Source organism: Pelobates fuscus, chromosome 3 (assembly GCF_036172605.1).
Source record: "Pelobates fuscus isolate aPelFus1 chromosome 3, aPelFus1.pri, whole genome shotgun sequence".
In the NCBI taxonomy this organism is placed as follows: Eukaryota; Metazoa; Chordata; class Amphibia; order Anura; family Pelobatidae; genus Pelobates; species Pelobates fuscus.
Window position 1 is genome coordinate 121,020,966 of NC_086319.1, and position 25,201 is coordinate 121,046,166.

At 37.1% G+C, this 25,201-nt stretch overlaps 1 protein-coding gene across 2 annotated transcripts in view; it reads left to right on the top strand.

Annotated features, from left to right (window-relative positions):
- Positions 1-25,201, top strand: part of TENM2 (teneurin transmembrane protein 2) — a 2,177,747-nt gene that overhangs the window by 2,132,524 nt on the left and 20,022 nt on the right. For both annotated transcript variants that reach the window (XM_063447436.1, XM_063447438.1), the window contains 2 exons: positions 15,061-15,236; positions 23,559-23,794. In XM_063447436.1, coding sequence (XP_063303506.1) covers positions 15,061-15,236; positions 23,559-23,794 — 412 coding nt within the window. The remainder of the gene's footprint in view (positions 1-15,060; positions 15,237-23,558; positions 23,795-25,201) is intronic.

A 25,201-nucleotide genomic window follows, 5' to 3' on the forward strand; every position in this document is an offset into this window, starting at 1 on the left:
ATATATATGTGTGTGTGTGTAATTTTGTTCTAACTGTATGTTGATATTAATATATATATATATTGATATCAAAACACACGTAGAACTAAATAATATATATCTATATACATAAGTATATATGTATACATCACTATATATACCTATATGTAAATAAAAATTATTAAAAAAAATTATATATATATAATAACTCTATAAATATATTTATGTAATATTTTTACATAATTAGGTCATTTTATTAATTACAATTTGCGGGACCTGCCTGACAACCCAGGCCGAAAGTCCAGGTAATTTAATTTGCTAGCACTATATTTAACCCTATAACTTTCCAAGACACCATAAAACCTGTACATGGGGGTACTGTTTTACTTGGAAGCCTTTGCTGAACACAAATATTAGTGTTTCAAAACAGTAAAATGTATTACAACGATGATATTGTCAGTGAAAGTTAATTTTTTTACCTTTTTCACACACAAATAGCACTTACACTGACAATATAATTGTTGTGATATGTTTTACTGTTTTGAAACATTAATATTTGTGTTCAGTGAAGTCTCCCGAGTATAACAGTACCTCTCATATACAGGTTTTATGGTGTTTCAAGAGTTACAGAGTCAAATATAAGGCTTGAGTTTCAGTTTTTTCACATTGAAATTCGTCAGATTGGTTTCGTTGCATTTGAGACCGTATGGTAGCACAGGAATGAAAATGACTCCCATGATGGCATACCATTTGCAATAGTAGACAACCCAAGGTATTGCAAATGAGGTATATCCAGTCTTTTTTAGAAGCCACTTAGTCACAAACACTGGCCAAAATTGGCGTTCAAACTAGTTTTCTGCATTTTTCACACACAAACAAATATTAACACTAACTTTGGCCAGTGTTTGTGACCAAGTGGCTGCTAAAAAAGACTGAACATACGCCCTTTGCAATACCTTGGATTGTCTACTATTGCATGGGGGTAATTCTCATTCCTGGGCTACCATACGGTCTCAAAGGCAATGTAACCAATCTTGTGAATTTCAATGTTAAAAAATTGAAAAATGTAACATGCTATATTTGACCCTGTAACATCCCAAAACACCATAACACCTGTACATAGTAGGTAATGTTTTACACGTGAGACATCGCTTAATACAAATATGTGTATTTTATTGCAGTAAAAGCAAACAGTATTATGACATTCACAGTTAAAATGTCATGTAGAACTAAAAATAAAATAAATTTTTTCCCATTTTTCTATAGTTTATTCATATTAAATAATGTTTTATAGCTAAATATTTCATTTTAAGTGAAAGCCCTGTTTCCTGTTTCTCGAATCAAATGATTTATAATAGGTGTGGATGCACTTTATATGAAAGAGGTGAATTACGGTTGAACAGACATATAGTAAAATTCAAGTTTTTGTTTACGTTTTGTTTTGATCACAAAGTGTACATTTGGCTCAGTCCTTAAGGGGTTAACAAAACATGTCTGCAGACAACGCATATGATTCTTATGTCAGCTGTGTTATACAGTATTTGACAAGAGCATAAAACATAGACTAAACATTTTGGGTGCGGGCCATCAAAGGTTCAACAGAGATCAGAGGGCACAATTGTAAGAGCTTACTTCCTTAGAACTTGCTACACCACTTCTCAACCTAAGGCATGGGGTAGTTTGTAGGGGGGAGTACTATATTTAATCCGTAACCCTTGAATGCCATATATACAGAATACAGGTTAAAATGCGAAGGCTATTTAATTAAGGTCCCAAACCAGGGACCTTAATCAAAGACTGAGCTTTCACCTAATTGAAAATAAATGCCCCTTTCCATATTATATTGATATTTAAGTTGGGAGAGGACCTGAGACCAACTAGGAACAGTTTCTGGTAACCAATGCCTTGATAGGACTACTTTTGTGGCAACGAGTAGTTATATTATTAGATAACTTGTTGGTAGTGGAAATCTGGATATATTGAAATGAGACAGAGCTGTCATAAAATCAAGATCCCAGTCTTCCAGAACAGGACATTTATTTTATTACCATAGACCATAAAGGTCTGATCAATGCACAGTCCCACCAGAATATATTCTATAAGACACACTCTTACACTCTTGTGTTTTCCATACCACCAACTCACCATTGAGGGTTAGGACTGTCTCCTAGTTTAGAGTCAGTAGTCATACGTATGTGAGTATGCACATTTTACAGAATGTATTTATTGAGTGTTTTTTTTTTATATTACATGTTTTTTTACATTACATATAAAAAGTCCTGTCTACTGGGTATTTCTCTTTTTGCTAATTTCATCCCTTTATCTGTAACCACAGAGCTTTATTGTGTATTCCAGAAAAAGAGATCTCAAACAGTTTTTCTACACAGCAAACAAACACGTGATTTTACAATAATCTTTAAACAATGCCATTATTTATATTTACGGACATTGATTTTGAATGTAAAAGCATGCATTTCCCTAAAAACATGTCACTTTTTAAAAGTCTTTGCATAACGATTACTTTTATGGACAAATTGCATAAAATATTGAATATAGAAAATATGATCTGATTTTTATTTTCTTTATACGTCTGTATTATATTAGGCAGTTTTTTCTCACCTCTCCCTGCTTTTTCGTGATACCAGGCCTGGGGTTACTATGACAACCTCTGTTAAGTGCATTTTGTGTTTGAGTCCTGGCAGTCATTTGAATATCCCAAGGAGATACATTCTAAATGCAAATACAAAAACATCACTGAAGGCAAAAAAGGTTAAGGAAAGACATAACATTTGATATATATTTGTTTTATTTTTATTTTATTTTATTATAAATGCCACCAGTTTTACTTTTCTAAACCCTGAAAAAACTAGGTAGCTAAACTGGCTATTTATCTGTTTTGGGTGCATCCTAACAAACACGCCATTTTTTTAAATTTCTCCGATTCATTTGTTTAAATAATAAAAACTTCATTATTAATTACCGTATACCAATATTTTACAATTTGCAATTTTACAATCTTATCCTTTCTCCCTTGAGCTCTATAAACTGAAAGGTGTATTTTCATGATGTTTAAAGTAATCGACGTGCCTGTTAATCGCCTTTAATATGCTGAGTAGACAATGACAATAGTATGTATAGTCTTGCTACAGCAATATAACTTGTGATATCTTAATTTAAATCAATGGGACTCCCAAAAGAGTCCTATCAATGGACACGTAGCATGAGGAAGCATTCGTGAGAACATAATTCAGGCCCTGTCTGTACTTCATTAACATATTAATTAAATGTTTTGCTGCTTGTTGATAGATTTACAGTCAGTGTATTAAAAGTGTAATCACTCTCTCTACTAACGTAAGCATTCCCCCCCCCCCCCCCGCCTCCCCCTAATATTTGTAAATTTACAAAATAACCTGTATAGTTATTTTTTTAATTTAATAATTCTTGTTTGGCAAAGAACAAAAAAAAAAAAAGAAAGAAAGAAAATGTGATGATTTCATATGTTTAAATTATATTTTTGAAGGTTGACATTCTGCTAATTATTTTAATGTCAGTTTAGAACAGTGAAATTAATGAAGAGCATGTAAGCTTTCCCTCTCTCTCTGTGTGTTTGTCATTAAGCCTTAAATTAGATCACACATGAAGTAATTTGGGTGGAGTTCCAATCTGTCAAATATAAATCCTCTTCGAGTGGAAGAAAGATTACTTCTTTATTTGCATTTTTATTTAATATTTTTGAAAGGACGCCATATTCAGACACACATCCTAAAGAATATAATTATTTTTTATATGATTTTTTAAAAATAACCTCCTACCTAAAAAAAAAGTTTTTTTTTTTAAATATAATTATTATTAATATTTTCAATAACTCGTTGCTGTCCAGGGCAGAAGGAAAGTATACATCTCGTGGTCACCATGTTGTGCAAAACAAAACTTTATTGACATGTTAGAATAACATGCAAATTCGTACAGTATCAAAGACTACAAGATAATAGTTATAAATACAGCAGAACTTGTGTAGGTAGCATATAATATCTAATATGCATCATCTAATATGAATATCTGTTTTATAATCCGTCAAAGCTCCACTTGTGACATAGTCAGCAAAGCTTTTATAAACTTTATCAAATGTAGAAAAGGAAGTAAAATGGCCGGTGTGCAAGTTGGACAGTAGTGTCATTGGAAGGGTAGGATGGATAAGTTAGTGTGGACCGATGCTCTGGACTGTGACTATTAAAGAGAGGTTCAGCATCTGTTCAAATTACTAAAAGCTTCTTAGGTGTATCATCATTGAATACTTGTAAGCTCCAGTGGAGGTTATTTTTATCTACCCCTTCCAGTTAGTCTTTTTAACATTTCCATAAAATATGGAGGAAAGTAGAGTTTCCAGCAGGTCAAGGAGATATTAGGTATCCTAGCATGGAGGAGGTGGTCTATCATCTAGTAATCTGTTTTTAGGATTATGATAATCAGTTCCAGCATTTAGAAGGAGGTGTTAAAAGGTCACACTCCCATTTCTCGAACATGGTGGCTATAGTATATGTTTACTGTATAATAAAATAGTATTCCAATGAAGCATAATGCAAAGAAGTGTGGCGCTAATAGACTTCTCTGGTGAATGCAGTTGTTTTCGATCTGTGAGGGCCCTATCAATTCTAATCTACACCAAGGTGAGGTTGGAAAATGAACTCGTATAATTTTCCATCAGGTACTTCTTTGGTCAGTACGTGATGGAAAATAAAGTAAAAACAAATCATACTAATTTGACTGTCAGTGCACAACTAAGTTAGTCTGGTCTGCTGCTAAGGATGGCATATATGCTACCAGGCATATTGTACTTTGGTCTATAGTTTCCAGTCCATGTTTGTGCAACTGTTGGTTCAAATATGAACTGAATTTGAATGGTACATCACCATTCTAATCAGTCATAATCTAGTTGAAAGTTGACCGAATTTCAACAGGAATATTAGCTTCAGGAATTAAGAATTGTTATAGTGCAAATAAATAAGAATACATATAAAAATTGTTTATCGTATATATATTTTGCAGTCCACTAATTAATTGACCCTTTTGGTTCTTTCAAATCAGCTTTAAGAATAATTGGCATGGACAAAATTTAGACAAACCGAACCAGGTTTGGCAATGTTTGCTTGACTGAACAAAAAGTGGTTGTTTTTCAAACAAAGTGATACGGCCATACAACATTTTCCCCTGTGCAGAAGTCCATCCTTTATCAATTGCTTACAAAAACAAATGATCCGTTCAGAAAGGCTTTTCACAATGGGTTACTCTTGGCAAGCAAGACAGCCCGTATACTTAATTGAAAAGTATGGAGGCACCACATAGAGAACACAATGGCATGCATCTTTAAAAGAACAAGCCATTTGTGCCCACATTTTAATATCATTGTTTCTAGCTTTTCTATTAAACAGTGCTTTCAATAAAGAATCCTTATTTGTGTAATAAACGCACAAGTGGATAGGAAATTATATATAGATATGCAACAGTACAACCAGAGTTATTGTCCAGTATAACTTGTGTTAATCCTTCCCAATCACTCTATGATTATTCAAACAATTGTTGTTTATTTAAGTACACTAGTTGTTTGCATTAATAACGTTCCATTACTTAGATTCCCCATGATGTTTTCATCTAAAGAATTCTCATTGAAACACAACTCATCTGTTCTGATGACATGACTTAATTGTCCCATTAGTTATATTTTTAAGCATACGATATATGCAAATGATTGAATCAGCTACTATAATATTTCAGTTTGTCTTGTACAGAGAAGATTTATATGATCATAATAGTCTGTTTGATCCATGGATTAGGCACTTCCTTCTTTAATATACATTAGTTAATAAGCACAATGGCTTTTCTAATCATGAAAGGAAAACATTGGGAATTTTAATCCATGTTTAAAGAAAATGTTAACATATAGTAAAATGATATGTTAACAAGAATTCTCTTTTAAAAACATTAATAAAATGATGTGATCTTTGGCTAAAGAGAAAGGGATTCAACCACTGGCAATAACTTACCTTGTAGTGAGCTGTATGTATATATAAAAAAGCCTAAATATCAATTGACTGGCATGTTGCTATGTGATATCTTGCAACATTTTAAATGAACAAAAAGGGACACTTTAATTTTAGGGGTGTGTATGTAACCAGGGGCAAGGCTGTTTGGAGATATATTTTAGGTGACCTACTAATACACATTAATGCAACTAAAATGTAATTTCAAACTGCAACAATGTATTTTATTTCCACAGACTGATTTCCAAACATATTTCTTGTATCTTAAAGACCATTACTGTGACTTATATCTCTGTAGCTCTGTTACACGCTCAGACAAACAATGTGGAGCTCTTAGAAAAGAGAGACATTAGGATAGAAAAATGTGACAGTGGGATTTGGGGACACTTGAGAGTTATGCAAAGTGTTGGTTTCAGTGCAATAAACTTGCAAATTACTACAGAGTCATTGCTTAGTTCTTAATGTATCCATTGAGGACCTATAGTTCTTAGATCATCAGCGTTATTATTAACTACTTAACTACTTTGGCCTGGGCTTTTACTTTACAGGCATACCCCACTTTTAAGTACACAATGGGACCAGAGCATGCATGTAAAACGAAAATGTACTTAAAGTGAAGCAATGCCTTTTTTCACTTCCCAACGCATGTACTGCATCGCAATAGTAATTTACACGCATAACTGATACTGCAACTGCAGATTTCCATTGATTTTATTTCCAGTGGGCTTTTATTCAGTTAAAACAAATATAAAAATAAAGTCTCATTCCAGATTGTACCATTTATCTTTAATATTTTACTCATCTGATAACCTTCATTTTCTGCCAATACAGTGCCAATTTGTATTTGTTAGCAGCTTAGTTGCACACTTTGTTTAGAAACACCTCTTCATCACTTTAAGCATTTATGGTTTAACTTTTAATGCTCAGAACTGTGGCTAATGCAGCTAAGATGCTAAGTCATAGTTATAGAAAATGGCAGGGTAAACCATTTCACTGGATGACAGCTGATTGCAGAATATGGACAATGTTTGGGCTGAAAAAATATATATATATATGTTCAGATAGGAGTAGGCATTATAAAATTGTCCTAACATGTTTGAGGTTTACAGATCCTAACCCAACCCATAAAACAAAAACAGAATGAGATTATTAACATGTGCCATGTCAGAAGGTGTGAAAAGTTATTGCCCCCATGACACTGAACTAAGCTGCTCCGGGCGAGACTAGAACCTTCTATTTCCTGTTCCCTCACTGATAGAAGAGGTGCGGGAATGTCTGTATTCGTGAGGCACCTTTATGTACACTCACGGGTATGTTCGGGCATTGCGTGTTTACGTAAAGTGAGGGTATGTAACGCGGGGTAGGCCCGTCATTGTTAGTGTGGTATTGTCCTGTTTAGCAAAGGAAAAATCTAGAACTCCTAATGCTGTGCACTTTAACTGCATAGTATTTATTTTACCAAAAGTAAATGGATGCACCTGGATGTATTTCTTTTAACATCACTTGTCTAGAACACTCAGCATTTGGTAAAAAATCAATTGCAGCTTCCTTGTTGCATGCTATCTCTCGATAGCTAGTTTTGTTACTTCCCCATGCAGCTCAGTCCTTCCTGGTTTCTTTTTTATTTCTTTTTTATTTTAAGTATACATATTATTACAGTTTTACACTCTCTTGGGGCACAGTACCGTACATTTTATGTATTCATAACATTTCATGTTATTGTTCATCATATTACTCAATACTAATTCATAGTATCCCAGGAGTAAGACAAATTAAAAAAACAAAAAATTATAAATAACAAAACAGAAAGGAAAAAGGAAAAAAAGGAAAAAAAAACCACAACATAAAGATAAATCAACATTTTATTCCAAGCTGTGTATCAATGTTATAATAAATTAGATTCTGTTTTCCATCCAACTATCCCTCACCTCCCAAAGATCCTAATTTATATAGCTGCAGTCTTCCTATGAAATCTTAAGAGCAATAAATTAAAGGGAGAGAGGAGATAGGGGAACAAATCATGCTCAACTCTCGTTCGGCTGTGGTGCCTATAAAAAGCTTCTCAGAGCTCTATCAGTGATATCTATCCTTCTGATTTACCGTTATCCCTTCCTGGTTTCTTGTAGACCATGTTAGTGAGGTTAGGTTTTAGGTAAATAGATCATATCACCTGAGTAGAAGTGGGGGTTAGTACTCTCCACCTGCAAGTAGCTAAACATCAAATAATGGTACCCCCAGTTACCCAGCAAATTACATTCCCAGTGGTTGCCCAACCCTGAGCTAACAAGTGCTAGCTTCTATGAAATGACCACTAAAGTCACCGAGACCACGTCATCACAATGAAGTGGTCTGGGTGTGGTGATCCTGTCTATTGAAATATGGACTTTTTGTAAAATTAAAAAAAGAGGACACACTTAACACATAAGTGACTTAATTGAGTTATGGGCTTTAGATGTGTGATGTGGTCCTTTAATACATTTATATGTGGCAATAACTTTCATCTTACCTGTCATTTTACCTATCCTAGTGCAGGGTGTCATTGTCAAACCATCCCCATCTCCATGTCATCTGCAATGCAGGGTCCCTTAGCTGCGTGCCATCCACATCCTCTATATATAGACAAGACCGAGTCATCCTCCACCATTTTACGCAATGCCATTTTAGCAGTGTTCACCATCCTGCATCAGTTGTACGCATGTGCATTCATACCTTTTCGAGGCATGCTAATTTATGCAGATGACAAAACATGTATTCACTTTGCATGGATATAGTTTGCTCGATAGCACACTATTAAGTTTTTTAGTTTTTAGTTTTACTCCTGCTTCAGCCCAGTTAGTTATTCCATTTTTGCTTTCATCCGTTATCCTGACCTGACTAGTCATATGGTCTTGAGCTTTTCGTGTCATCCGTACTTTGATGATCATTCAGTTCACATAAGTTACAAGCTACCATGAGGTAATTAGTGACATGTTCACAGTTGTTACGCATTAACAATGTCATCATGATCACAATACCACCTTTTAGATAACATTGTAGAGTACTTTTAACATTAGCAGTTTTATGTAAGTGGATACCATACTTTATGTTAAACATTCAAGCCTTAGGGTGCACAATTCTTTCACAGAAGACTTCTAGATGCAATATCTGCAATTTAACATAAAAAATGACTTGATAATTACTGAAACCACATTTCTAACCAATAGCATACGAGTTTGCACGTGACCAGAAAATCATGTACAGCTCTTGTGAGTTGATAATGTCAGTCTTATACAAATGATTCCTAATTAATCAATTAAACCATTTAGATCAGTGTTTCCCAACCCAGTCCTCAAGGCACACCTACCAGTCCAGGATTTAAGGATTACCCAGTTTTGTCTAAGGTGTTTTTAGAAAAAAAAGAAAAAACACCTTAGACAAAACTGGGTAATCCTTAAATCCTGGACTGGTAGGTGTGCCTTGAGGACTGGGTTGGGAAACACTGATTTAGATGACAAACTAGCACTGTCAAGGTTATTCAATAAGGTACGAGTTCAGAGAGAATTTGAAATTCAAGGGCAGAGTAGCTGAACTGAAAGCATAGTTGAATTTTTCCAGTTTGGCTATTTTGACCTTACATTTGAACAACCCTTTATGACATCAAACTAACACAGCAACATTACAAACACAAATACACATGAACACTATACCCAAAATGGCTGCTCCGTATGCAAACATAATGAAGCAATGTTGTTTTGGAACACAAAAGGTTAGTGACAAACATGTCACCTGTTATGACCACTGTACTATGAAATGGGTCAAACAGGCAAGTCAGATCTTTCCATTTTGTCTGTAGGTAATCTCATGATCTTGGAGTTTTCACCTCAAGCTAGTGTGATTAGTGGTGAGGACTGAAGTAAAGCCTGGTTTTAAAGAGATACTGTAGTGCCAGGAATACAAAGCTGTATTCCTGGCACTGCCGATCCCTCTGCCTCCCCCCTCCTTCGCTCCCCCTCCTAACCCGGAAAATAAAGGGTTTAAACCCCTTAATTTACTTACCTTATCCCAGCACCGATGTTCCTCGGCGCTGGGTGGAGCTCTGACCCCTCCTCCGTCCCATGATGAGCAGGGTATAATGCGCATGCATGGCAAATGCCGCAAGGGCATTCGACCTCACCCTAGGAAAGCATTGAATCAATGCTTTCCTATGGGGAAAATCTGACGCTGGAGGTCCTCATGCAAAGCGTGAGGACGCCCAGCGTCAAATAACAGACTAAAAGTCAGTTACAATTCCAGAAGCGCCCCCATTGGCTCTCTTGTAGACAGCCACTGAGGGCAGAGTTAATGCTGTAATGTAAACATAGCAGTTCTCTGGAACTGCAAAGGTTTACTTTGTAGCACTAGGTGCAAAAGGGACACTGCACCCAAACTACTTCAATGAGCTGAAGTGGTCTGGGTGCCTACAGTGTCCCTTTAAGTCAATAAAGATTGCTCTGCAAGCATTACCAGCAGAAAATATCTGTGACTGCAATGAAAGGACTCATATGATAATGGACAATTGGAGAAAATTTTATCAATTGGATACCAACGCTAAAAGGCAACTTCCCCAAATGTCAGTATGTTTGTTAACCTTTTTTTAGTTTTTACCTTCTGGAAGTTTTGTTAAGCCCACTCTAATGAACAGTAGTACACATTTCTGCCTGTCTATTTTTTCTGTCCTTCTCAATAGCTTGTGAACTATATATTATGTGAGGGATGTCATATTCTTCACATTCACACACTTAAAGAGACTCTATAGGTACCCTTTTTGATGATGTGGTCTGGGTGAAGTGCCCCTGTCCCCTTTTCAGAGAAAGTCCAATGTTTACACTTCATGGTTAACTGTGTAGTAGATATACCCCCAATTAATACATTAATGCATTTGTCATGCATATAGTCATTGGGGTAGATCTTAAGAATGAGCGATTAAGAGATTTCCAATGCTGCACATCTTAGTGTTAGCAAGCCATCCCTTTCAGTCTTTTCATGAGAGAATAACCAATCATGGAGGAGCCTCTGTATTTGTGCCCTTGTGCGTGCGCGGGCACCGTTCTGTGTGTGCACACCAGCTCGTGCATGCACGCACATCTGGTCTGAGGTCTGGAAGAGCTGGGTGAGCTGATCTGAGGTCTGTGTGGAAAGAGGCAGGCACACTCAAGTAGAACACACCTATCACTTCTATTAGCTCAAGGGAAGCTAATGGAAGGAGGCAGCACACCTCCCTGGCTGCCTGACTGACAGCCATGGGGCTGTTCCATAGTTAATTTATAAAAGTACCTAAATGGCACTTTTAGAAAATTAAAATAGGAAACTAATCACCAATAAAAAACACTACCAAAAGTTGAAGTGCTTTTGGGGTGTGGAGTGGTCCTTTAAGGCTACCTAGAATGGCTGTCTTCCTGGCTCTGTCTGGTCTCTAACATAGTTGAATTGCCTGAAACGACATTGGACATTCTAATGTTTTGCATAAAGACTTCTAACATCTTCAATTTCCCCGTTGGAAAGCATTGATTCATTGCTTTTCTATGGGGAAGAAAGCTTTTGCATGATGCTTAACCAATGCATCCTTCACTGGTTTCCGCTAAAAAAATATTTCAGGGAGAAGCCTTAACGGTGATGTGCACATAAAGCAGTCACAAAACTCCAATGTAATTCTTCAAAGCAGTCATTATTCTTAGAGCTAATGTAGTTAAGTGAAGGTTCTCGGTTTCCACTGATGGAAGATTGCCCATCACACACACAACTCACAGAGACATAATAAATGTGGCATACATCTCCTACAGTACAAACACAATCTTTGTGGTGTAAATAACCTTTAGCTAAAATGACAAGAGCGTAATTTTTAATGCACAAAAATACATATTATACTGCCATTGTGTCCTACACCAGGACCAAAACAGCCGTTCCCACCTTGACATTTGATCATTGTGTTCTTTTTAGTACAATGTTCATCATCTGTAATTTGCGACTTTAGACAAAATATGTTTCTGATTTCACCACCCGCCATAAAGTGCTGGATTCTCTAAAACAGGGGGGTGCCCAAAAGTTTGATCCAGATGTTGTAGAACTACAATGTCCATGTTGCTTTGCACGTCTTTGTATGCCTTTAGAATGAAAAGGCATCATGGAAGTTGTAGTTTTAAAACATCTAAGGATCTACCTTTTGGGCATACCTGCTCCAAACCTTGTGTCACTGGAGTTTCTGGTGACTGGAATTCCTTTCCATCACTCTTATCCAGCTGAGAATGATGGGATTTAACAGTCCACCCCATATAACATTCAGGTACCTGTACCCAAATACATTAACAGGGATATTCACTAAAGGGAGAGTTTAGAGGGTTATTCACTAACTAAACAAAGGACTGCAACTCACTGTTAAGAAAATGGACCCCAAATTTCACCCAGTTAGAAAGTGATGTATGTATGTATACTTGTATATATCATGTTTATGTATATCAGGTGTTTGCTGTGTGAATTCACGGGGTCAAGAATTAGATCCACCAATTTTAAGTAATTTTTCATTTCTATTATATATGCATGTTTGATTTTTTTTTTTTGTAGATTATCTATGCTTGGATTTTGTTGCTAACAGTGACATCTAAGGGCCAAGTTTGTTCATTACACACCACTTTACCTTTACATAAAAGAAAAACTTTTTTGTATTTTTTTTTATAAATATACAAAAGGAAATCAGCCTGCTCTGAAAAGAAACAATTAATGAAGCAAATATTCTGTATTAAATTCACCATCAAATATAACTGTACTTGATTCATGTAACTATATTCCTTCTTCATCAAATGTAACTAATTGAAAACAAATAATTTGAAAAAGGCTATGAAAAAAAGCAACACCATAAAAAGCTGAATGTCTGATTTAATATGATTTAGAAAAATTAAAAAGATACTAATACTCATTTGTATAAATTCCCAGGAAACAAAGCTTCTGCAGTGACATCTGCAGAAATCTGGAATTGTCTGAGGCCTCTTACACAACAGGGGTTTATGGAATATATAGCAGTGGTTTCCAAACCAGTCCTCAAAATCTCCATTGACAAAACAGGCAAATACATAAATCCTGGACTGTTGGTGGGCCATGAGGACTGGTTTGGGAACCGCTGATATATAGTATAAAACTCAGGTTTTCATTGTGACAGGCATTGTCATTAGTAGATTTTTTTTTGGGGGGGGGGGTTAAGTAAAAAAAGTCAGTGAGGTCACTCATGATCAAGTATGCATTTCATACATGTTAAACTGTTACTGCTTTATCTGCGCTTTTATGACCTCCCCTATAAAAATGTAATCCCCCATAATTAAATGGATACTTGGATTATGTAGTTGACCTAAGCAATTGGTGGTGGTTAGTGGCCTTATTTGGGGATTTGTGTCTCCAAGCCTCTATTAAGCAGTTTTCTTGGACAGATGGGTGGAAGGATGTGTACAGAGAGAATATTTTAGCTTCAAAACTTTAGGTATGGAACAAGATAGGAGTTTTGTCTTTGCTGGGCAAAAAGGGAATTGGAGGCACCTCCAAAGTATGCATTTATTAATACTAGTACTGCGGTAAAGTCCTAAATTTATATAAAATGCACATTAAAGGAAGAATACACACACACAAAAAAAAATCAGAAAAAAAAAAAGAATCTTACAATGCCACTTCAAGATTTAGTCACACTTCAGACATACATAAGGACAAGTAAGGACAACTTTTTCTTGTGTATTACTTGAAGGTTGAATAAAGTTGACAAAGGGTGGAGCTCTGTCAACTTTGTCATTGTCGCAGGGTCTGTGTACTCCCCTCTCTCGAGCGCCACACCCTGTAGTGGCTCATCACAGAATCTCAGGTTACACAGCATTGGTGAACTGGAAGTTTTTTTCCATCCCTAGAAACGTGAAAGTAGACCTGAAGGGACAGTAATATCAAAGTAAAGGTCAAGTGGGTACTGGAGTCCAAAAATGGTTAGGGGGATTCAGGAATAAAGAATTAACAAATTCCTCTCGATCCAAATCATGACAGTTCCACTTCAAACTGCTTCAAAGTGGCTCTCATCAAATTTATATTTTTTTTTTGTGGTCTCTGCTAATGGGGTACTTGAGAAGTTGAGGTCATGAAGCTAAATTAAAAAGGGATTATTTCAGCTCATGCACATGCGTGACAAAATGATTCACTTGTCAGTGTTCTTTTTTATGGTGTTCCTGATAGCTATGAGAGCGGCTAAAGAAAAATTAAACACAGGATGGTGCAACATGAGCTTACTAATCAATGTGCCACCAGATTCAGAGAAAAATTATGGGGCATTAAAAAGGTTTTGGGTATGACATTGATGATCTAACGGGCAGGTCTTTTACCTTTTCTTATGCACCAATCCACTAGGATATAAAGAGTATATCCACTAGGATATAAAGAGTATATCCACTAGGATATAAAGAGTGGCTTAATATCCGGTGACTTGTTACATAAAACATGGTCAATGTCACTGTGTCCACGTGCATAAAATAACAGTATATGCAACATCAGTTTCTATTAATGTCTGCAGTTTTATTCATGAATATAGCCCCCACTACCAGGTCTATCGGTCTATTGAGATGTTGTGCTATAGCTTTCAGTAGAAGCCATAGAAGAGCTACTTACATGTATAAATCTTTGCACAGCAGAGGTTTGTATGATATGTGCAATAGTTTATCGTGTCTCACAATTCCTTTGCAGTAGCTGACGATGGGATAGAGTCACATGCAGTTTTACAGAAATCATTCATACAGCAATATGAAAAAAACAACACAAAATTGAAGAATAAAATAGTTAAATGTTTCTTTACCCATGTTCAGCCTATATTACAATGAGCATATATTAAAACACAGTGGATCACCTTATGCAAGAGGGAAAGCCAGCATTGTGACAGATTTTAATACTAGGTTGACCTTTTCTCTGTTAATTCATCCACTTCAATTAGAAAAAGGTTGTCAGTGAACTTGTCATCTGTGTTATTACTGCTGTTCTTTTAGGTAATTCTATTTAATTGATTCCATTTTAGCTACGACAATGAAGGCCGCTTGACGAATGTAACACGGCCAACCGGAGTTGTTACCAGTCTCCACCGTGAAATGGAAAAATCCATTACTATTGACATCGAAAATTCCAACCGGGATGATGATGTCACTGTTATCACCAACCTTTCTTCCGTTGAGGCATCATACACTGTTGTTCAAGGTAAACTACTGAATGAGTCAAATGATTGCTTTTTCTAATATAAATGTTTTTTTTCATTACATGTTGTTTGTAGTATTAGTAAAAAACATCTAAATATATATAAAATATATACATTAAAAAGTATATATATATATATATTATATACTGGTATTTTAATTTATAAAAGAAAGAGTAATGTTTAAGTTCATGTTATATAAAATAACACTTACAGAGTTATTTACTGAACAGGGCTGAATTAAGAGCCTACTGAACCACTCTCTACCAAGTCGATCTGTCCATTTTACAGCTCTCAACTCATCTTTTTTGCAAATCACAAACTGGATCCTCTCTCCTCAGCACTCACTTGTGTACTCCTCTCCTTACCAGAAGCCCCTGGCATTCAGCCTTGGACAGATAAAGAGGTGGATGTGAGAGTGTAGTAGAAAGGGGACATGTCACGCTATCACAGAGATAGATGCAGCAAGAGCAATCAGCTAGTGCGCAACGTCCGCTTTACATTAACTATTCTATGGTCAGCCAGTCCCCACAAATGTTGTTCTCTTTTTTTATTATTTTATTAATTTCCATACTTAATTATGTCTGCACAATTATATATAGTGTAGATTGGATTAGCCATATAATCTGATAGTGTTAAACTCTATCAGATGGATCAGTATTGCTTCAGACCTGAGGAAGACAGGAAAACTTTTGAAAGCTTGTCCTTGAAATATTATGTTAGTCCAATAAAAAAAGGTAAAATTGCATACTGCATCTTCTATATATATACACAGTATAGAGGGATGACCAGCACTCGCTGACTTGTGGAGTTAAAAGGAGTAGTCTCTATTGAAGATTCATTAAAACAGGACCGACTTTCATCAGGATCAGGTATAATTTACAATGAAAACAAAAGCACATTTATAGGAAGAAAATCATGGCTAATTGACTTACCCCAGGTGTTGTGCCTAATGCCGCTAGCGTTTTCTTCCTATAAGTGTGCTTTTGTTGTAATTGTAAATTATACCTGATCCTGATGAAACATCAGTCCTGTTTTAATGAATCTCCAATAAAGACTACCCCTTTTAACTTCAGAAGTCCGTGAGTGCTGGTCATCCCTCTGTACTGTGTGTATTGCTTTCCCCTGGCTGCAAGCACCCGGCCACTTTATTTTAGAGCTTATGTGTGCAATGACCCTTTGGAATGTATATATATATGCACGCCAGAGCAGACATCTGAAATAGGGAATGCCCCCCTAAAAGAGAAGGGGTGATGTGGCACATGTGCACTATTTTCCTGTTTTTCTACGGAGCCACAAATGAGTGCATATAGTAGATATTTGCTTGCCTTATGCTATTCATTTGGGCAAAGCAACTTGTTTATTGATTGCTATTAAAGAGTCAGGATCTGCCATGGTTTCCGGATGATTTTGTGCATTTCTCCAATTTAATTCAGAATTGTTCTAGATGCTACCAAGGTATTACCTTTGTTAGAAGATATTTTTTCAGTGTGGACTTATTTCTTGTAAAATAGAATATAATAAATCTCAGCTGTCATTTTGTTCGAGGGAAGTATTTTTTTCTGTAGTTTGCATTGTCTCTGTATATTATTCATGCTAAAATTAGAAGGAAAAAAAACAAGATAGAGAAAAAATAAATAAAGGCTACATGCATCTTACAGAAATTGTTTTGTACTATGCATATAGCTATTAAACATATCCCCTTATTGATATTTATATAAATAATTATTTGATTATGTATTGTTCTTTCAACGTGTGTATACGAACACTCGGGTCTTGAGTACAATTTTTATTAATTAAACTAGTGAAGAATCGGCAAAGGAATTGCAAATTATAGACAAAAAATTGCCAAGATGGAAAAATAGATGAGCTAGCAAATTTTGCCAATTCAGCTATTTTGAACTCAAATTTGCAGTTCCCTTTGCAATTATTTGCAATTTACAGTTTAGTTCATAGATTACAGAATTTACATATTAACGTTGATGATCCATAGAACACAAATGTGTAAATGTATGCGTGTGTTGCACACAGATGAAATGATATACTGTCTGCTATATTTTCAAGGTCACAGAGACACTATGCTATTGTAACAGCTACTACTTAAAACAGTAGGGTGCCTCCCAACTGATGTATTCTGCATTTCTTGATTGTATGGACACAGCTGTAGTTCCTTTATAGTCGCATCTAATGAACAGCCCCATTTGGTCTTTAAAGCTTGTGTAAAATAACATCGATCTGTCTATAATTAACATTCTAATGTACTTAAAGTGAGAGAGATTCTGCTGTTTAAGTGTCACACTGGACTATTCCATCTCCTTTATGGTAACAAGCTGCACAATGTTTGCGTGAGTTTACAGTTTTACTGCAAACTCTAAATAATGGGGGAAAAATCTATTTCTTACTACAGGTGTTTCAGTTGCATTCCAATCCAAAAACACGCTTGGTTACCATTTTAAGAGAACATTTTTTAGAAGATCCAAGACATATAAAATAGAGCTATTTTACATTTTAATGATTAACTTAGATATTTGCAGCAAATGTCCACTACAATTAAGATAACCCTAGATCAGGCATCAAATGTGTATTTCTAGCACTATAGTGCCCTTGTGACGGTTTAGGTGACCCTACCTGCAGGGAGACAAAAATGATTTTACTTAAATTTTCTCCCTTGCAGTGCGGGTTTTGCTTCTTCTGGCACGCCTCCTTGACTGAGATCACCAAGTACAATGATCTCAGCCAATCCAATGTTTGCCATAGGAAAGCAGTGGGAGTCTACTGTGCAGTAGTGAACCCTGCACTAAAAAGGCAATATTGTTAGCTGCAGGGTTAAAACAGGGGTTACATGGCACCCTGACCACCTCATTGATTGTTCTTTTAAGCCTCCGGATGTAGCTGAACTACAACTTGCATGATTCTCTGATCAACAATTGCATTTAAAGAATTCTGGGAGTCGTGGGTCATCAATGTCTGGGGAACCAGAGATTGCCCTGTTTTTTTATTGCTTACTGAAAGCTTTGGTTAATTGTGCTTCTCTTGCTCAATTGTTGCTCGGCGCTGGGTTGTCGCTCTGCCTCCTCTGACGTCAACCAATGTGGACCTAATGCGCCTTAGGTCCTCCCCATAGGAAAGCATTGAATCAAAGCTTTCATATAGGGTTTTCACTGACGCTGAATGTCCTCATGCAAAGCTCAGTTAAACTACCTAAAGTCACCAAGCAAGCAGGAAGCAGCTCAGACATTCACTAGATACTGTCTTAGTACTGCAATTTAAACATTGCCGTTTCTCTATTAATTGCAATGTTTTACATTGTAGGACTGAGGGTAATAAGGACACTGTACCCAAACCACTTCAATGAGCTGAAGTGGTCTGGGTGCCTATAGTGTCCTTTTAAATATTTGTACGCTTTAATATCATCAATTGATTAGCAGAGAACCAACATATGATTAGCATATAGCTTGTGAGATAGTTCAGTTGGTCTATACACTAACTGAAGTGGCTATTCATACCAGCATCACAGTTTTTTTCCATGCATGATGATCTCAGCCTTTCATCTTTCCAAGCTTGATTAAGTGAGGAGCATTGATCTGGGAAATAACATTTATATCCAAAAACATATTGAAGTATTAGAGAAAACCTCCATATAGCCTTCCTGTCAAAACATGGTACTATTCTATTCATGTGTTTATGCGTTCTGAGTATAGAGTCACATAAGTAACATACATTTATTTATTTTTTGACACTTTTTATGTTTTTTTTTTATTTGTTTGAAGGATTAGGGTACAGAATAGAGAAGGGGAGAGGGAAGCATAACATCCTTTTTCCAATGAGACATTATATATTGACAATTTTCAGTTTGACAATTGACAAAGTTTTACCTTCCCGGTAGTATCAAACATAAGTGGTGGTAGGTACATCGAGAACGGCAGAGTAAGTTGCTTTCGACTTTTGCCGCCTTTATATGTAATGGCATCAAAACAGTTAATGGTAGATATAGTGTTTTTGACATATTTATAAACTTCAGTAAACAGACTCACAGACATGCCCTTCATGCAATTATCCTCACTAGTCCTAATTCCCTCTGATGTAGCCTCCGTATCAGAATATAAAACTTTTGGTCACACTCCTTTTAGTTGTTCGTAAGGTTTAGTCTAGGTGTAGTGTCAGATTTGAGGTCGATCCCAGGACCCTGTGTTCCATTATCTGTACCTTGCCTTTTTAACTTTCCTTGTTGTTGACTGAGTGTGTCAGGTTAAGCTCCTCTCTTAAGATAGCAAGCGTCTTAATCTAATGGGATCAGGAGGAGTGATGGAAACAGGAAAGCCATAATTGTGGGAGGGTGGGGTGGTTGTGAAGATAAATGAGATAAATACCATCCAACTATGTACACATTGCTTCCTGCATTGCGCCCCGTAAGTAGGTTTTAGGTTTGGAGAGTGGGCATGGTGCGGGCTCTATTTGAATGTGCACCCCAGGGAAGAGCGGCATTCTTCCGACCCAGAGGCTGTCCACAAGGAGCTGGTCCTAATCGCTCAGTGAAATGGGCTGTCTCGTTTATCACCCGCTAGTGGAGTCTCCTAGTCTCCTGATCTGTGTACATGCCATAATCTCATAGTCTCAGTTCAATTTTTTTGGGGGGGCACAACAGAGCTTCCCTTGTGGGGGCTGCCGTGGATTTCCACTCTCTAGCAATCAGTGTACTGCCAGCGATACATTTAAATACTTTTTAACTTCCGTGAATAAGAAATGGCTCCTTCTTGCCCTTCTTACGTGCCCCCCATTACTGCTAATATATATATTTTAAATACTGTATTCACTATGTTAATTTAGTTTTTCTTACCAGTTAAATATACTGTTAGGCTCATATTCAAGTAGACAGATTTGTACAGTGCTAAGTTATTTCACCACCCAGCAAATCCATTCTTGGGGTCATGATCTTCAGTCATAAATATATATTGAAAACAAATTATTATAACAGGCATTTAGTTGTACATGAACACATCATGATGTGCCTATGCTTGTTTGCATTGTAAATGTGTCAGTAGTGAGTAGTGACATATAGTCAATTGCATTGTAAGACTAAAGATGAAACCACAGGGAGATCATACACACCTCCAGTCACCTTGCTGAGTGTCATATAATATAGATTAAGCAAATTGAGAACTAGTAAGTACAAGATGAGCTGTTATTAAAGCTATGTATAGCTCCCACCAATATGTTCCGCATAGAGTGCAATGCATTGCTTTACAGAGACTTGTGAAGGTGACATGCCTGATTGCTGTGCAGCCGATAGGTGACACTGAAGGGAGATATACAATACTAACCCCTCGCTTTCCCTTGCAGCTGACATTTTTCTCTTGCATCTATCTTTAGCTACTGGGGCTGTAAGAGTCTGCGTTATTGCCGTACTCTTGCGCATGCATGAAAGGATGACACAGAGGTCCATGGCGGGTCCTGCAAGGATGTGGGCCTACCAGAAACCCCTGACTTCTGTGGGGATTGACAAACCTTAACAATGGAAACAAAGTTTTATGGAAATTTGTCTTATGATATAATTTGATTACCGATACATTGGATTGTCAATCAGATTCCGAAACACACAATATAAGCATTTCGTGAAGATCACATCTTTATGAAATGATAAGAAGTGGCACTGCTGCTTTAAGTCTGAAGTCTGCTTTTCTTCAGTTTTTTTTTATTAATTATAAGCCCCAACTTAAAGGCATATTCACTAAACAGTGAGTTGACAAAGACACTGAAAAATAGCGACGTTTTATTTTTCTCAGAGGTTTGTTCACTCCTGTGGCAATGAATGGGTTAAATGTCTGCCAATTAAGTTCTTTTTCACATTCATTCTTCTAATAAGCCCACGATGAGAAACAGAGAGTAACATTTTTATTATGAACCATAAATAATGGTTCATTATTAAAGCAATAAAAGCAAAAAAATATCTAAAAATGCAAACAGCATTTTGACCATTGCAGTAAATGAAATATTATGCCCTTTGTAGGGATTTACGAGATGGCTGTAGCTGAGGCAATCTTGTTAGTCAGGATTGTCTTCGGTTAGCCTTGGCGGATGTTTCCAATGAAGAAATAATTCTTCCGAAGAGCTTGTCAGTTTTATTTGATGACAGCAAGCAGATGACCACAAACTTCAAATAGACAATGAGATAGTCAACAAGATAGCACAGAATTCATATTGATGTATTGGCCTGTGAAAACTGGTGATAATCAGATAGTATTGTCTGTAAGCTTTAGCAATAGCACAGTAGATCCTTTCTTCAAATGTTAGGTTCAACAGCCTATCCCCTAGGGCACATATCTAAATGTCTTAGAATAAAGGAAACATAAGCAATTGATCTTCTTGTACTAATCTGTTTTGTTCTGCTGATCTCAGCTCTCAGAGAAGAGCCCTTTGAGCAAAAGTGGTGTCTTCCTTTTTATTTAATTCTATTTAGAAATGAAAGTCGAGAGAAAATCCATAAAAGCGGGATGCTCTCGATACAGGTGCATTATATCAGCGGAAATTACTCTAGCAAATCCAAGTTAGATCATAAAACCCCTGCTGAAAATCTACATATCTGTATGTTATGTTTTAAATTGCCATCAAGAAAAATGTTTTGTGTAAATTTGATTGGTATCAAACAGAACTTAATTTGCATTCTATTTAGTGTTCATCCTGCTCAGAATATTCAGGATTAGGATAGTGTGATTAACTATCTGAGTGCCAGCACAGTGATCTTGCCATATCTGCTTGCACTAAAAGGGTTATATGGTATTACATGTTTGGCACTGAAATAAGTTGGTATCATTTTTTTTATTGTACAATAGGAATACCATAAGAATCCAGGGGGATTCTAAACAGATCTAAATTGTTTGCTCCAGTGAGTTAATAGCTGTCAATCCTTTTCTAATATACTATATAGCACTAGAGTATTAGGAATGCAATCCTGTATTCATAACGCTATAGTGTTCTCCTATTTATTTAGATTCAGGGTCAGGGCTCGAGTCCTGCAGGAACGCGTGGGAACGGTGTTCCTGCACTTTTTTTACAGCAGGAACGCCGTTTCCGTTGCTCCTGCAGGCACTCAGGGCGCGGCAAAAAATGCCACCCCAAATGCCCACCGTGTTCCCACTATCATGGGCAAGCTACCTGATGGACCCTCCCAGGGGACGCCTGTCTCCCTGTCAGACGCAGCGAGGGAGCTGTGTTCTCCCAGCTCTGCTCCCTCACGCGCCGTTTGCTGATGCCGGGAGTGGGAGTATGACGTCATATTCTGGCTCCCGGCATCAGTAGACAGTCCGCGCGATGAAAGGGAGCAGAGCAGAGAGAACACAGCTCCCTCGCCTCGTCTGAGAGGGAGACAGGTGCCCACCACACTGAAGCCCCACTGGACCCCAGGGACAGGTCAATGCCAAAAAAAATAATAATTTGTGTGTTTCTGTGAGTGTATGTGTGTGTGTGTGTGTGTGTGTGTCTTTGAGTGTGTCTGAGTGTGTGTGTCTGTGAGTGTGTGTGTGTCTGAGTATGTGTGTGTGTGGGTCTGTGAGTGTATGTATGTGTGTCTGTGAGTGTGTGTATCTGTTTGTGTGTGTATGAGTGTGTGTGTGTGCGTTTATATATGCATACGAGTGTATATTATAATTTTTTTGTGGGGGGGTGGATCTTGGATGTGTTTCCACTCTTTATTCCTCAGGACTTGACCCCTGTTCAGGGTCCTTCCTATATCTTAATAAGAACTGGAATAAAGGGAATTACTTACATTTTTTTCCAGTACCGAGGATCAAGTCCCTGTAGCTGCCCAATTCGGCCTTCACAATGTCCGCCAAAACTTCTAAAAGTTCCAATTCAATGCTTTTCTTTGGGGACAAAAAACACATGAGCGGCCAGAGTTGAACTCCTTCAATGAAATTGAGTGTGACATGATTCTATCAGTGGCTGCCAAGAAAACAGCAACTAGCGGGGTATTTAACCCTGAAATGTAAGCATTTCCATATCTACTAAAAAGCAATGCTTTATATTGCAGGGTTAAAGCTAAAAGGACCACTGCACTAAGACTCGTTCATTGAGATGATATGGTCCTTTAAGTTGGATTCTTTTAATATCATTGCTACATTGATCTTATATCATAATTCTGCAGTCAGTTCCCAACCCAATTTTAAATGCTTGGTTACCTGTTGGCCATAAAACATACACTGATAAGGTGTCTTGTTAACAAACCAGAATTGTTGGCTGAAATGGTCAAATGAACCATTAGACATATTAAATAGAATGCGTATATCAAGGGGATAATCTGTTTTAAATTTGTTTTTCCTGTCTTTTTTCAGATCAAGTGAGAAACAGCTATCAGTTATGTAGTAATGGAACCCTGCGGGTGATGTATGCCAATGGTATGGGCATCAGTTTCCATAGTGAACCTCATGTACTCACTGGTACAGTGACACCCACAATCGGAAGGCGGAATATCTCACTGCCTATGGAAAATGGGCTAAATTCAATAGAGTGGCGTCTACGGAAAGAGCAGACAAAAGGGAAAGTGACTGTGTTTGGGAGAAAACTTCGAGTAAGTAGATGCATTGATGCTTGCACTGTTTTATGCTTGTTGAACTATATTTTACCTTTGGAGAACATTATGTGTTGCTCGTTTTATTAAAAGATTTCGGACAAATTTATGACAGGTGACTATTGACCAGACACAATGTAAAAAATTTCTGTTATGTGGATAGTCTGGTGTATTTCATTTTTGCACTTGGAATAAATCACAAAAACCGAAATGAATAAATACAGAAAGACAAGGAGGCAATATATCCCAATAATGAGAAAACCAATATAAATGACAGTGATTCGGGGATATTAATACATGAGCACACAGTACCACCTTTGTAGGAAAGAATATAGCTTTTCAAATCATTTTAGCTTATTGAATTTTAGGACCAACATTAACTTAGCTTATTAACTGTGATATATAGTGGCAGAACAAGAACGTTTGCCGTGTGTTAGAACCAAAGGCTATGCTTCTTTGCCTCTGGGGCAATTATTCTTTTAATGTCATATGTGGACACATTAGCATCGCCTACAGGTCATACATATAAGTTCATTAACCCACTGAGATTAGGTTGGGTAAGCAAAGCAGCATTTAACAGTAATTCTAACATATTTCACTCTGCATACTGCACTGAGAAATATTAATATGGAAAAGTGCCATACATATACTACTTGTACTTGGTCTTTCAAAGGACACTTCTCTGCCCAAATACTAAATAAATACAAATGAAAATGAAAACGGGCATGCATTTAATGATGCATTTGGTCATTAGAGTGTATAGAAAACTTGTTTGCAAAAACTGCCATTCTCTTATCTGAAGTCTTTGCAAGCCCTCCTCTTCTAACCCCGGCCAAACTTTATGTGGCTGGCCAATCATGGACTTCCCACTACAGCTCAATGAGAAGTCTTTGCAAGGTGGGTACTCTAAGCAATTGCTGCCTCTTGAGTTTAGCTCTAGTGAACTAACGTATCACAATAATGTAATTTCAGCCACGTTTGGCCTACCATTTAGCAGTAGGAGAGTGGTTTCAGTGTGGTCCAGTGGGACTGGCCAAATGAGGCACCATACTGCTTCAAGCTGCTCTCATTTCTCATTGATTCTTCTTTAAGACTGCTGGCGGGAAATTCTCTACAATCACTTTATGCCAGCTCCATTCAGCACTGCCAACGCAATCACCGCTAGTGCCAACCACTTGGTCGGCACAAGCAGAAATTTGAAGCACAATCAAGCAAGCTGGGGAGGAGGAAAGTGGCAAAATGCTTCCCCCCCCTCCCCCCCTCTCCCCAAGTGCCACATGATTCCTTGTTGGGCCAGCTGTGGGAGAGAGCCACTCATCTCCACAGTCAGACTGTTCGGGTCTGGCAGCATGCGTGCCATACAAAGGCACCATACATGCCATAGATTGCGGACTCTTGGTATAAAAG